The following is a 16,724-nucleotide window of genomic DNA, read 5'->3' on the forward strand; positions in this document are numbered from 1 at the left end:
GTGGATATACTAGTTCCTAACATACTACAATTTATAGGATATGTAATTATTTGCATCTAATGAATGCAAATATGTTGTGAATGTTTGGATCTTACGAGATTTCCCATCATGCATCTCCTTCATGGTCAGTGGGTCGAATGAATAACGCAAATGTCTTTTTAAGTTCTGAAAATTTACAATAATGCTGACTCTCAACAACCCAGCGAACATGACCCTATATAATCAAATCTCCATTTCAAATTCTTGTTTATGCCCTTTTTATCTCATCACTAGTTTCGGTACTTAAACATCCTATGTTTTTTTTAATATCTTGACCAAGTCAGGAATATGTCAGTTCATTCGTTTTTGATGCGTTTTGTTATTTGATTTGGCCATGTGATTATGGACTTTCCGAATTGATTTTCCTCTAAGTTCAGTATTTTTGTTATTTTACTTTTTACTATAAAGGTAAATCCAGAAAAGCACGCTGGATGGGTAAAATTATATAAACGTGTCCATATTATAAAACCTAATATAAATCACAAAAGCAAGCACTATATATATATATTCTGAAATAAATAAATTTGGTGTATTTACTGTCTTCTGATTGGTTAAAATTATTAGTTTTATTTTCAATGTTGTCAATTTTTATGGCGACACGCCCACTCTGACGTTGTTTATTCATACGCCAACATGTGTGTACGTTGTTATTGTTAATATATATAATATAAAAAGTTCTTTGATCCTTATTTTTGATAGAAATTTATTTATAATGAATGGCAATAATTTATTTTGATTTTATTGAACCATAAAACTAATTTTTGACTCTTCACATTTTACATAATCCGCTTCGCGGATTATGCAATGTGAAGAGTCAAAAATTAGTTTTATGGTTCAATAAATTCAAAATAAATAATAGCCATTCATTAAGTAAAATTATGAGACAGTACTAAGCATTGTACACTAAAGTACACGTTGGTACGTTTATATAAATGACACATTTCGGAGTGTTACAAATATTACTTCATATATTATATGACACAAATGAATGCATGTCATATAATATTGATTTATGGAATTCTGTTAAAATCTCCATTATCATTAAACAACAGAAATCAATAGACTACTGAATGTCCATTCTCAAATTTTATGATGTACAGCATCCTGCTTAATTATTCATGGCGCCCATGACACATTGGTAAAGGTAAACATATAAGCCTAAATTTTAACGTACAGCATGCTGCAAAGTTACAATGACTATTACCATATGATTGATAAAATAGAAAGAATTAAAGGACTTGAATTAGAAAGAAAGTTTTTAACGAAAGAAAGGTAGGCACAGTTTAATAAATTACATTTCCTTTTAAAGAAATTATAGCGGCACTAATTTTAGATACCTACTCGTCATGGCTTTTATATAACCATAGATGTAATACCCATCTATGATATAACTAATAATGTCCATTCGGTCTATTGTTTTGACATGTAGTTGCATCATCGCATTTAGAGTCTGTAAATGTGTATTATCAGCTAACTTTTACTTTTAATTCATGTTACCGTAGGTAAATAAAATCTGTAATTTGTAGTTTGTTTACTCCTTCTTCCAAACCTCACTCACTGAAACACAAACATACAAACGCATGAGAGACACATTGTTATATGTCGTCGAGCCTCGTGGTTTAAAACCCTTTCAACCATATGCATCGATTTACAAAGTTTTGAAAACTTTTTGTTCTCTTATTGTAAATTCTATCTCCTTTTCTTTCTAAACAGTTTAAATATCATCCATACTTTTCACAAAATAACGGTAGTCTTATTGCATCTGCAGTAATTTCACGAATATGGCCAAAGTCGGAGAGAGAAAAGGAAACCTATTGGAATTTGAATCCTTGAAGAACTAATTGAAGTTTTCAAGAATTAATTTTAAAATCTAGCTGCTATTTTCATTAAATCGCTATTAATTGTTAAATACAAATTTTGAATGAAAACATTTATAATAATAAATAATCTTTGTCAGCAAATAGACCAAGGCTTTATCGTCTTTGCATTGACATTGTAATCATAATAATTTGTGAATGTTTAGAAAAAGATCCATATAGACCAACGTTTTATTCATAGACCTAAGCTCGATCCTGTATATAAAAATACTTCAACGTTTCTTCATTTGAGGTGTTCGACTCCCGTGCAAGGGAGGGGCATACAGTTTTATGCTTACATAAGGAATTTGCTAAACTTGCGGCTCAATAGATAAAACCCTTATACCAACTCTTGTAGCATCTGTAAGTGTCATGACTATGTCTGCCCCCTGACCAATGTACACTCATTTTTCCATTTGGAGTAAAACTATTTCGCCAGTAAGCCACATTGGAAAACATACAGGTCTAATGTAGTAACTGTTAATAATTATTGTTGACGCTTTGTAAATGCATAAAATATTTGCCATTGGACGTTAATCATATATCAACCAATAAATCTTTGTAGAATTAATTTTCAGTATTTATCCTTTTTTTTCTGAAAATCATGTTAAATAATTATATACATTATCATACGAATTGTATGTATGTATACATGTATTTTAATCGTGATACACAAACTTTTTTTTCAGATAAGAAATACATTCTATCGTAGGAATTTGAATCTAATCTTGATGGACGAAAAGTACGCAAATTGATACATATTTTTAGTAGGACATTTAATTGTTAGATAAACCACGAAAAGGAGATCAAGTGTCTCTTTAAAAAACATGTCCAACCTTCAAGTTCAATGGACCTGCAATTATAATGACTCAACGAAAACTGTACCAAACCAGTTGTTGTGAAGTAAATGCTGTTTTCATTCTTAATTGTATGTATAAAAACTCATGTTGAATTTTCGTTTTTAAAAATTCCTGCATTAAGTCAGGAATAAAACAGTGGATCTGATTAACTTTGAATTCTTCTTAGTAATAATCACCTTAAGGATGAAAATTAATAAATCAAGAATTTAAAATTGGTACTAACAGCTGGTACAGCATTCTTTACGCATAAAAATAAGCTAAAAATATTGATAGGTCATGGAAATCCTTTTCGAGATATTTGAGATTTAAAATATGGCGGGAAAAGGCTGACTCGGACTTTTACCTTATGTTTGCATTGGTGAACAAAAGAAAGAAAATTGAGAATCTTCTGAAAGTTTGGTAAATGACCTTTCATGAGCTATTTAGTCTTATATGAAAAAAATACATGGGTGTTATGGGGCAAAATATGTTTCATTGTCAAGTTTGTATGGAAAAACACCAAGGAGTCTGAAAATTTGACACAAATTCTAAAACCTCACCTAAGTACATCCTTAAATTGCTACTATTTTTGCCCTGGGCTGCTTTAAATAAACTTCTACAGATTCTGTGATAATTAAAGTTCCTGGACTCCAAACAAAGACTTAATACAAGAATGCAAACTTTCTAACATGTATCCAGATACTATTTTTATTTTTGGTTTAAGGCGGAGTTTCAGATCTATCGTGCATACTTGAGAAATATCATCAAAAATGTGACAGTCGTTTGTCGAGAGATACTTTTCAATATGGATGCTTTTTTAGCATTAATTGATGAAATGATGTTTTTTTTTTCACTCCTCTTCGCGTGACAGAACAGCTGAATATTATAACTATTGAATGGATAATAAGGCCATACATGTTATCATTATTATTTGTATAGGTTGGATAACAGAAACATATTTATTTTCCTTCTTTCATAGATTAAGAAGTTATTTAGATACTAAGGTTACAAATCCCTGATTTTTTTTAAAATAAAACGTTGTTGTGTATCTACGATTTCATGGCTTTCAACGTGTTTGTTTTGTGCTTTTCTGATAAAAAATGTAAATCCAGAAAAGAACAAAATTTAGTAATTGAATATTTTTTTTCAATAGAATGAGTCTGAATGACCCATGGCTTCAACTACATGTTATATATTGAAAAACAAAATATGAAATTTAAGATTTGAAAAAGAAGAAAAATGCAAAACCATAATATATGGAAAGTGTGAGTGCTAGCAAAAAGGGAAAAGCTATAATTACAACCATGAATTTTGATCTAAATTTTGCATTTTTGTCGGAATATCACATCGTTATGTGTGGTGTTGTGTATTGAAAACAACAATTTTATCAAAGTTCAAGCCAATTTAAATAGTCTGTAAATCATTCTAATTTTGGTTCATCATTCATGAACATTCAAACATATATTCAAATCAGTCACGACTTCCTTTGTAAAATAAGAAATTACATATATTAAAACCTTAACTAACTTATAACAGGCAGATTATCACAGGTTTAAGGTGAAGGAACTTTAATCGTGAGAAACACAAAAAATATGTTACTAGCATTCGACAGTTATTTTACTTTCTTGTAAAACACTTAGTCACGGCTAATGTCCTAAGCACAGGTATTGATTTTAAATGGTTCAAGGGAAAGAGGTATAGTGAAAATCTTTAATATAGTATAAAAACATTAAACCAGCGGCGCAAAGACTGCAATAATTGCATCTTTAGTAATCTAAAAATCTAAAACTAATACAAACGTTGTCATGCTAAAAAACAAGATGAGCAAGAGGTATTACCAAACGAGGGAAATATAGTAATCATTTCCTCACTTTTGCAACAGAATAAAAAACCAACAACATCTGTATGTGCATGCTAGAACTGAGCATTGACCTACTGCTACAATGATTCAACAAGTTACGGACTGAAGCGCTATGACATATGGAATATTATTGCTGAATTTTAAAACACTTATCGAATACAATAACCGTTTAAAAATATCTGTTCGAATTGATCATTAGTTCTGTAGTATAATTGATTTCTCTCATTAACATGACATATTTGATAATTGATTCTATATAATTCTTATTGATAACCATTACTCAGGGTGAAAATCCTCTTTAGAAATACATATATTTACGTTGACGTATAATGAAGCTTTTATTTGACTTTATAGCTGAAATGGCATATTTTAAAAATATACTAAGTATTGATATGCATTCATCATTAGTTGTTAATTTCTGTGTCATTTTGGTCTCTTGTGGAGAGATGTCTCACTGGCAATCATACCACATATTCTTTTGTATATCATGCAAATAGAAAATGTAATGTCACCTATGATTCTAGATACAGACTTCTTCAGTATATACTTTGCTTATGTAATGGCACCGACCATTTACATCTTTTTTTCATAAATGGTTGTATTCAAAATCTCTACATAAAAACAGTTATTTTTAGATGACATGAGACGAAAAAATTAATGTTTTAATGTTTCAATTGAAGATTAGTCAAAGTAATAGTCGTATCTAAATAAATCATGTTCATGTCAAATTGATTTTACCTGTTTGTTATAGGAAAAGTTTGTTTGCAAAAAGAAATGGGGGGGGGGGGGGGGCGATTTGGGTAGTGATTGGGCAGAGTTATATAAGCACAATAAAGTCTGATCATTCAAATTATCATGTAGTTCCATGCATGCATGTAGAGATATGATGGATATTTAAAACATTGTCTGGGCTAAACAACTGGATAGAAGATTAAAATTGGTACGGGTCTTCAATAAATTAATCAGATATCATCCCGCCATGGGACATGGACTCATCCTCATATATATGAAACTATGTTAGGAAACAAGGTAGATGTTACTTTTTGAGTTTGATTTATCTAATTCGTTTATATAAAAATAGTCTTCCTAGTCCTATAATATAAGACTCCGCATGTTCATATCATTTACATTCAACGGTGTTTTTTTAAATTCGATAAAAATGTTGAATGTAAATGATATGAATCTCCGAAGTCTTATACTATGTCTCGGTTATTGTATAGAAAAGTATATACATGTACTATGAAAATTAGAGCGAGGGGCTTTGCCCCAAGCTCTTATTTTCATAGTATATACCTTTCTATACAATATCCAATTTAGCACATATTTACAACTTGAGTAATCCTGTAATTAGTCTATTGATATGTTTTGGCTGACTGGATGTAGCTCATTTAAGTAGTTTTGTAAATCTACTCACTATAATATCATTGTAAAAATGGGATTTCAAAAGGCCCTTGACTTTAGAATGTAAAGAAGGTAGCTGCTGGTGTAAGTATGTTTATTGATATGAACGAAGCGTTGTTTTACTTTACATCCCAGCTCCTTTGTTCTAACAGGGGTGATCTGAGCCGGATCGTACCAACCAGATCACCCCAGTTTGAGTTTCTTTGTTGTGCATGCTTTCCTTTGTTCTGTATCATTTTGGCGGGAATGTCAAATCCACTATAAAACTTATAATCAATTATACGGAATAGACTATCTACCAAAATTCACGTAGAAAACATCCAGCGGATATGCTGGGATTCGAACTCAAGACCTATAGCATATCAAGCCAAGAAACATACCACTACACCAGGACAACTGGATATGAATTTACAGTAATTTAACATACTTAAAGGAAGCAAGATCTTTTTATAAGTGGGGCGAGTTGGCAGACCTTTATTCGGTGGGGTTTTAACCCTTTTCGTTTATAAGTGAGTTGTCAGACTGATTGTTCAATTTGATTTTACACTTTTTTAAAAGTGGGTGATTCGGTAAACAAGAGTGGGGAGATTTTTTTATAAAGTGGCGATATAGTGTGGGCCGATAGGCAAGTGGGGCGAGTTGACATTGTTTGATATCTACTCATCGGGTTCGGGGGTCATAAAGGGTATACATCATATAGTAATATATAAAGTATATTATAATGGTTGTGTGGCGTTCTAAACTAGATTTTATGAATTGTAAATGTTTTTTCGTCTAATCTAAAAGAGCTGGGATGTAAAATAGTTATCCCACTCGGACTTGGTGTGTCAGTGTTAGATCACCCTCTGGCCTCCGGCCATCGGGGTGATCTTACACTGACACACCGCGTCTTATGGGATAACTATTAAATACATGTACTTATTTACATGGTAAGATGACAAAATGAATTGACCAAGAGCAGACAATTCTTAAATTGCAGTGAAACCTTTACATTCTTGAAAACATTTTTTTAATTTCACATAAAACCTAAAACTAGCTTTTGAATGAGTACAAACAGTTGATCGGATCCCCCTTCCACATCTTTGGTTGAAACACCTTTTAAAAATGGCTGGATCTGCCCCTGGTATGTACCCATAGGTAGTCTAGTAGATAGTTTATATGCATGAAATATTTGTCACTGGACATTAGGCAACCAATTATCGACCAATTTATGACTAAATATATCAAATTGCTTTATTAATAATTTCCCTTCAAAAGATTCATGGTTGACTCTTTTTGTGTACAAAGTAATTGCATGGAAGATAAAGGATTACAAATTTTAAATTGAGTTGTACTTTAATCAAGGTATAAAGCACCATTATTATTACTCTTTATTTAAATGAAAGAAACTTTTTTAATTGTCAAAACAAAATTTAGATCAAAAGATTGATTAGTAGGATGTTAAAAATCTGTTTGAAAACTAATTACAAACTATTTAGTTAAATTTAGAGAATACTTGGTCATGTTTTATGGAGATTTAAGCCCAAGGCGAAGCCGAGGGCTTAAATCTTCATAAAACATGATCAAGTATTGTCTGACCAATTTAGAACATATTCACACTTTCGAGTGACCTTACAAAATTTTCCTTTCCCATTGTAATATTCAAACCTAAATAAAAGTTCACTTTTTATAATGAACTAAATATAAAACATAGGTAATGATCATTTCAATGAATGAAATGAAATAGCACGGACATAGTTGGTGAAGGATAAATTGTGTTTCTTCTGCTTCAGGTAAATTTTAATACTCATACATCTTTACATTTTTTTTTATTTTAAAAAGCAACACAATGTTATATAAATCCCCTTTTTGGAATTTGATTTTTTATTTATAGATATAAAACTCTCTGTATGAATATTTGAATTCAGACCATTAAACATTAAATGCTTACTTTTTATTGATAAATTTAAATGTATTGCGTTTGTCCGACAACCCTTTGCTTTATATATCACCAGTCTGGCATTGTGTTTTTTTGAAGGAAAGAAAAATAATCCCTCAAATGTAAGGTATATTAATTAAAGAAATATCATTTTATTTATCCTTACCATATTTTTTTTGTGTATTCTATTATGTGTACCATTAGAAAATGCATGAAATTTTGCAAAATTCAAAAGGTTTTTATTTCAATCTTTTCTCATTCATCTGTAATCAGTAGGCTATTTTCCCAAGGAAAATGCCTTAGGGGATTGTACACTTCGTTAGTGCAGCTATTTAGAGTTCACTTTCATAATTCAATTTAACTGACAATGAAAAGTCATTCATGTATAGCATTTCATAATGCATGGAAAACCATGTACTAGTGAAAATTAGAGGGCAAAAAACTGACTTTTCATTGGACGAGAAGGGGTGAGTATGTTCTAATGAAAATTAGATGGCAAATTCAAGCAATTTGATTGGACGAGAAGTTGTAAGTATGTGCTAAAGGACTATAGTCGTCGCTGATAATGTCAGATAGATTAAAGGATAGTGACCTCTATTGTCTACTTAAATTAAAAAGGCAATTAACCCATTAGTCAATGAGGATTGAAATGTTATTCATGACATATTTTCCCGGGCTGTCAGTATAATTTAAGATAGAATCCTAAAAATGGCAATGGAATCCACACATAGAGGATTGAAACCCCAAAACAATTAAAATTATGAAGAAATAATTGCAATCCGTCATTCATTCGCTAGTAAATCGTCACAAACTCCAAATCTAATAATCATATAGGATATAACAAAAACATCAATTTTAAATAGAAATAAAACTGCTGTCAAATAGTTGTGGTATCTGCATTTCGGTTTGTTACATATGGGGAATCAAGTGTATATTGGAATAAACATATTTTTTAAAAGGTTTATGGGAATTAAATCCACATTCAAATTTAAAACTGATTCCCGTTTAGACATGTACATCATTATCTTTTAATATGTGGAACACAACCCGAATTTGAATTTGTCCTTAAGTAATTGTTGTTCCGATGATGAGTTCGGTAGAAAAAAAAAACATGTCTCATAAAAACTACTAGACTTAAAATGTCTGGTCAAGATCTTATAAGTCATTTGAACTGACTGATTCTAAAGGGAAATACTTATAATCCACTAAAATGTTACTAAACAATAGGTTAAACACGTCCTAATTACATTGGGTGCTTCATTATATATAATCCATAAAATAATTGATATTGTTGGTTTTTCAGGATCATACTCATATTTACCTTTTAGTCTTTGTAAAAATTGCATCAATGTCAAAATTCAGAAAATATCTTTTCCCTAATACAAGTGGATATCAGTGGCGGATCCAGAACTTTTCCTAAAGGGGGGGGGGGGGGGGGGGGCGCTGACTGACCTAAGAGGGGCCCGCTCCAGTCATGCTTCAATGATTTCCTATATAATCAACCAAATTTACCCACGAAAGGGGGGCCCGGCCCCCTCCCCCAGCCCCCCCCCCCCTGGATCCGCCTATGGATATACTAGTAGCATATCTCATTCAGATAACTGAGTCATGTTCATTTGTATGGGTATTTAAATCACACACGAACTTTTTTGTGAATAAAATATTAAATATATATTTAGAATGTAAATCTTATATAATTGAGATTAAAGTATGCAAATTGGCAGAGTTTTCGGTCAAGGAATTCAATTGAAAGGAATAAAAATAATTGATGTACAAAATCGTAAACATCACATGACAAAAACTATGTAATAATGGTCACGAGTTTTTTCAAAAATTTAGTCACGAATAAACCACATATTATTACTTAGGTTTCCAGTATATCAGATAATCTTCGTAGGTTTAAGAAAAAATATTGGTTTTATCTTATTTTTTTCAACGTTTACATCTGATTTTTAATGATGTTAAAACACAATATCATTTCATTCTTGATCAACCACTGCATTTGTTTCTTTTTGTATTACACTCAAAATGTACATTGGAAAATCCTTTTGAAATTTTGGTTCTTCAATGATATCCAATATCGTACTTCTGCCTTTTTTACTTTTTTTATCCAATCCTCACTGTGGAGTCTTTATAGACATTCACTCATCATTTCCATTTATTCCCATTTATTCCCATTGCAGACAAGTGTCTGTTTTAATGACATTTAGTCCTCATCTACATGTACCATCATAGTAAGCAATATATGTCGTCATGACATTTAGTCACCATTTGAATTCAATTTATTTCTATTGTCGGCAATGTCTGTGATAATGTCATTTATTAACATCCCATTTTATTTACGTTGTCGGCAATGTCTGTGATAATGTCATTTATTAACATTCCATTTTATTCACGTTGTCGGCAATGTCTGTGATAATGTCATTTATTAACATCCCATTTTATTCACGTTGTCGGCAATGTCTGTGATAATGTCATTTATTAACATCCCATTTTATTCACGTTGTCGGCAATGTCTGTGATAATGTCATTTATTAACATCCCATTTTATTCACGTTGTCGGCAATGTCTGTGATAAGTATAGATTATTACATGGCATTTTTCATATCAGACCCTTTATCGGCCCAAGGTTATGATATCAGCCCAAGAGCCGCAGGCTCGAGGGCTAATATCATGAACGAGGGCCGATAAAGGGTCTGATATGAAAAATGACATGTAATTATCTTTTTATCATATACTTCAGCAGAAGAAATACAGACAAGAACTATTAAAATATTATTTGTTTGTCTTTGCGCTTTCAGATAATATTTACAGCCGACAACCAAAAGAAAATCTTATCTTTAATTTTTTTTATTGATATTACAAGCATTTTATTTATCTTGTCACAACAACTATCATGTTCTTCAATAATATTGTTACCTCATTTATGTCTTTCAAAACATTTTTAACTTAATTTATTTTTGCTCCTCAACCATTTTGTGAAAAGTCGTATAATCACTTGCCGTTTTCCGCGTTCTGTTGTCGTTTCAAACAAATTTCCGGAAATGCACGAAGTTGCATGTGATAAACGTCACGGAAATTAACGGAAAGGCATGTGATAACATTCCGGAAGCAGTCAATAAAGGTACCTTTATCAGCCCGCTATGGAGTTTCTTAGGAATCTGATCAATAAACCTAGTAATCCTTTCATAGCCTTTTGATATTTTCAAATGTTATTGAACTGTAAAATTTTAGTAATATTTTATACAAGTATATGATAATGTCATTTATTAACATCCCATTTTATTCACGTTGTCGGCAATGTCTGTGATAATGTCATTTATTAACATCCCATTTTATTCACGTTGTCGGCAATGTCTTTGTCTGAATGTCATTTCGTCGTCATTTCCATGCATTTCTATTGTAAGCAATGACTTTGTCGTGTGACCTATCGTCGTAAAATAAAAATGAATGTTATGACATACTTGAATACTGAAGTGATATGATTGTAAAATTTGATTTCACAATAAATGATTTGACAAGGAACACACTCGAGTTGGATAAGTTTATAGGCACTTTCACAGAATACAAAATGTATCGTCTACATGACAAAATGTTTTCAGTTAAAACCTACTCTTATCATCATTCGTCTCGGCGTAATTTAATAACATTTGCCTTTAACCGATCATCAGAAAAAACAAATGGGGTTCACAATTACCATAAAGCTAATCGAAATCGATGGGTCACTGTGAAAACTGTTAAAATATGGAAAAATGAAGGTTGGCAGGTAGGTGAAACTTGCATAAATGAAGAGATAAATGAAAAATGAATAGATTGATGCCCGATTTATATAATTCCAAGGCCGTCAGTCGGCATCAATAGCGACGAAGCAGCGCATCTATTTTGGGTGGGCAAATATCCACTTTTTGATATGGGACGAGCTCTGACGTCCCACGGCCCCAGCTTGTCTGGCAAAACAGCCGTTGGACGTCAGAGTAATCTCGGACTACTGCAACAGTTGCTTGATATAGACAATTTTCAAACATTTGAAAGAAATCATGTTAAAGTCCAAATAATAAGATGGTGTGTCTAAACTGTATTTTACATATTAAACCCCACCGCATTGTTTGCTCCTGTCCCAAATCAAGAACCTTTGGCCTTTGTCAATCCTGAAGGTTTTTTTTTTAATATTTTGGTTCATCTATATGTTTCGAACTTCACTGTAAATTCTCATTTTCGATGAACTAGTATACATTATTGTTTTGGGCTAACTGAAGATAGCCTCCATGTGCGTGATTTTCTCGCTGTGTTGAATACCCATTTTCGGCCTTGCGCTCTCAAACTTACTGCTCTCAGATTTGGTTGTTGCCTCTTTGGCACATTCCATGTTTCCTTTCTCAATTTTAATTTCGTCAAAATGTATTGCGGATAATTTCAATAGTGATAAAACCTACAAATCTCACTCTAAGACAACCTATTGCCATCCAATTGCAAGTCATGTTATTTAAATTACAATGTTTCAACTTTACGTACCCGTTCATAAATATTTTTCATGTGACCAAAACCCATTTGAGAATAAACTATGTATAGAATATCATCAATTGTTTCAAAGTCACGATAGAGTTCCAGTTCATAGAGCAGTAGGTCTATTTATATTTTTTGAACAGGTATATCGTTTATTATGTATTATCTTTTTGAACACATGTTGATGCTTTGCTTTCTGAAATAAAAGGTCAGTATTGTTATTTTGTTTTGTATAAACTCTAAACATTATTAAATAATTTCAAAATTTATATTAATTATTTGTTATTCGTACAACTGTACCAATGTGTCTTTGAATTCACCAACATTAATTAACTTTAATCTATCAGATAGCAAATTCTTCGTTGGGGTATTTTTTACTTTTTAAATGATGTTTATTTTTTGCCCCAAAAGTTTTAAATTTCCGTCGTGCATATCCAGGTATGTTAACAGTACTAAATGTTTTCTTCGAGAGGTTAATAAATAATGTGTGTGCTTTACTCAATATTGAAGACCGTATGGTGGCTTAAATTGTTTACTTCAACTTCATCTATTCTCGAATAAGCGTTTATGTTGACATATTTCTTTTTAATTTGGTAAATCAATTGAATTCATAAAAGATATAAAAAAAAGTATAAATTTGGCAATATATAATGTTAGATTTTGTACCGTTTTATTTAGCGATACAATGTGGTTACAAATATGGTTAGTTGTCAGTACGTCGTTACTACATACCGAATCAGCTGGCTTAACAAGCGAAGAAATATCCAAATTTTCTGTTTCTGGAAAGTACGAGGCAACAGTAACAGTGGACCAGTCCAACTCAGAATAGTAGGTATTTTTATAAACATTGTACTAACCATATATCCAACACAGACACACACTTCTACCACACATGGTGAGAAAAAGAGTAAAACAATACTCAATATGTCAATAAATATAGATAACTAAATTGTAAATTGAGAGATAAGCAAATAAGAAAAAAAACATCCTAAAAATGAGTAAAAAGAATTCAAAATAAGCACTGAAAACAAATGTAAATTAAGACAACAGTATTATGCCGCTGTTCAAGAGTAAACAAATGATTAAAAGATACAAATCCGTATTACAATCTAAAACTGAGTGAAAAACAACGAAACATTAAATTAAGGGCAACAAAAAACCAAACTATAATGCAACAAACATAGAAACGAACTATTTTTCCTGTCCCAAGTCAGGAGCCTGTAATTAAGTGGTTGTCGTTTGTAACATATGTGTTTTCGTTCAATTTTTGTACATACATAAGAAATTCTACAGTGGCTCTGAGGTCGCCCACTATAAAAAGCCCAAGTCTTTGTTTACTCCTTGGTTTTGATTGTTATTGTCTTAGGCTGTTAGTTTTTATTATTTGAATTGTTTTTCTTTGTCATTTTGGGGGCCTATTATAGCTGACTATGCTGTATGGGCTTTGCTCATTGTTGAAGAAAAAAAAGCCGTACGGTGACCTATAGTTGTTAATTTCTGTGTTATTTTGCTCTCTTGTGAAGAGTTATCTCATTGACATATACCACATCTACATTTTTTTATATTAGATAACAACTACCACTAACAGGACATTTTAAGAAAAAAAATACGATTTATGGTAAAGTGAATATTATACCGTTAAAATGACAACGTAACATAATGGGAATACAGTACAAATCAATTCAAGAACAACAAAGACATAGAAATACATATATAAATGATATAATAGTACATTTCAACATGTTTATCATAGAATTACAAAGAATAACTAGAATTAATTTAGAATAGTACACAAAACAGCTTGGTAGAATTACGAACTGTGTGTCTGTAACACGAATGGATCAACGCCACAAAAAGTAACGTCGCATGTAAATCCCTAAAGATTGTATATAAATCAAGATTAGTTTCTCCGTGTAGACATTAAAATAGATTGAATTGTTTTTGCAATTATGCATTCTTCAGTTGGTATCTAATAAAAAATACTGACAATTTCATCCTTTCAACATTATAAAGGGTCTTAGTTTTTATCTTCTTATATCATTATTATACTTATTAACTTAATTTGCATCAATTTATCACCGTCAGATTAAACAAAATGCTTAAATTTATCTTTACTTACAACAATGTATCATCAGAGAGTAGATTAAATATTTTTCTTGAAATTATCTTTACATATGACAATTTATCACCATAAGATTACTAGTATATCTTTTTCATGAATTTATCACACTTTCAGTTTCATGATCGCAGCATCTGGAATACCAGATCATCCTTGGGAAATGGTGAATCCAAACACTCCGATAAATAAAAACTACAATATCAAGATTCCTAAAACCCCGACAGTATCACCAACTAAAGCATGTGTACCATTCGGAAAGATTGGACTGACTAGAACAGGTGTAGCAATATATAATCCCTTGGCCGGCGGGTCAGTCAATGCTGTAGAAGGAGGTAGCGCAGAAACATTTGACAGTTGTGATGGACATACGTCACCCGATGGATCATATCATTATCACAAAATTCCCGATAGTTGCTTATATAATAACACTGTAGATGAACTAATTGGTGTAGCTTTTGATGGGTTCCCAATATATGGACCAAATGTATCGGACATATCTGATAGATGGATAACTTCGGCGGATTTAGACAAATGTCACGGGAGGGAAGTGAACGGTCAATATCGATACCACGTGACCGAAGAGTGGCCATATTTTCTTGGATGTTACCACGGTACTGTTTACGCTGATGTTGTAACAGTTACATATGATTGCGATTTGGATAGTAATGGTAAGTATGTACACGTTATTAATTGAAACAACTACGACTGCAACTAAAAAAAATTTAAATCACACAATTGTTCATCTCCTTAAATAAAGAAAGTTAATTGACATTTATTAGGACTGAAATAAAGTCTGATAAACCTTTAACAAATTTCGTTGACGCCATTTTTTTTCACTGGAAGTATCAATTTTATTTATATAGCTATCGAAACTAACTTTTAGACCAGAGGAAAATTTCACCAACTCCACGCGTATGGCACATTATATTCCAATTGTAAACAATGTATTTTGTCTCTCACCTAGTTCTGAAAGAATTAACAAATGTGGAAACACATGGTAAGTGTTTATTGTGAATAATCATGGAAGTTGCTGTGACTAAATTGTAAGGAGTAGAAAATTAAAGACGATACAAATCATAAAAATAACGTATGTGTGCTGCAACGTCGACATGATGCACATGAAAAACTTGAAAATATCTTTATCAAGTTCTTGTCCCATATAACAAACATTAATAATATCAGCATCAAATTTTTGCATGCACAGTATTGGTAATACTTATATAGTTTTCCAAAGAATCAAATTATCATGTTTTAGATATTTTTAAATATTTCAGATTGGGACACATGGAACTATTACTTGTGTGAGTGTCCAGATAATGGAGGAGGAGGTGGAGGCGGAGGCGGAGGCGGGGGTGGAGGAGGATTACCTCCACCACATGAGTGTCGTCCAGAGAACCCAAATCGTCCGGCAAACTGTCCTGATGGACCACCACCATCGCAGCAAAGTTCAACCACAACTATAAACAACATGCAAAGTGGACCGATTTCATCGCAGCAGCCAGTAACCACAATGAGCGACAGTATAAAAAGTGGAGATGGGAATACAGGAAGCTGCTTAGGTGTTAATTGGATGTTTGTAATATTCATTGTTTTAAAATCCGTTCAAGCCTTTTGATATAGTTTATATCACAGTATATAGTATTCGCTCGATTACAGATCTTAGACAGATTGCAAATTAGAACAGCGAACAAACGGCTGTGCTACTCAATTGTTGTATGCAAAGATCAGTGAATTTTATCATTCTTTCAACTTTGTCTGAATGAAATATTCTCTCAGTATGGTTATTTCAGCAAAAATTAATTCTTTAAAACAATAAACAGGAGGTCATAGTTAATTAATAAATTTACTGAGATGTTACGCAGTGTTCACAAGCCATATATTCATCGTTATTCTGTTTGCAAACTTAGTTCCTGATTTTAATGTGACAGATACAGTTAAGATTCTTATTGCTACGGGTTAAAAAAAGGAACCCGAGGTCAATTATGTAGATTTTTATGTAACTTATATGATCATGTTTGACAAGATGGTTAATGATTTATCCAAGAACAAACATCGAAAAGAGTACATATTTATATAATAATCTACTTCATTTGTAGATCTTCAACTTGTTCATTTATTGCTTTCTGTATTCTTTCTAAATGTATAGTATGTTGGGATGACTAATCAAACAGTTACTTCTTAAACGGAA

The 16,724-nt window shown here is 31.8% G+C and overlaps 1 protein-coding gene across 3 annotated transcripts; it reads left to right on the forward strand.

Annotated features, from left to right (window-relative positions):
* Positions 1–1,162: 1,162 nt before the first annotated feature.
* On the forward strand, positions 1,163–16,724 carry LOC143073364 (uncharacterized). 3 transcript variants are annotated; one of them, XM_076248848.1, is made up of 4 exons: positions 1,163–1,183; positions 13,096–13,245; positions 14,654–15,204; positions 15,811–16,724. In XM_076248848.1, exons 2-4 carry the CDS (start codon positions 13,103–13,105, stop codon positions 16,149–16,151), a joined length of 1,035 nt encoding a protein of 344 aa, XP_076104963.1. In that variant the 5' UTR covers positions 1,163–1,183; positions 13,096–13,102; the 3' UTR covers positions 16,152–16,724. The 3 variants fall into 3 exon arrangements, with proteins under 3 accessions (XP_076104963.1, XP_076104961.1, XP_076104962.1); XM_076248846.1 differs by lacking the exon at positions 1,163–1,183 and adding an exon at positions 1,232–1,311; XM_076248847.1 differs by lacking the exon at positions 1,163–1,183 and adding an exon at positions 12,536–12,625.

This window comes from Mytilus galloprovincialis, chromosome 4 (genome assembly GCF_965363235.1).
Source record: "Mytilus galloprovincialis chromosome 4, xbMytGall1.hap1.1, whole genome shotgun sequence".
NCBI classification, from domain to species: domain Eukaryota; kingdom Metazoa; phylum Mollusca; class Bivalvia; order Mytilida; family Mytilidae; genus Mytilus; species Mytilus galloprovincialis.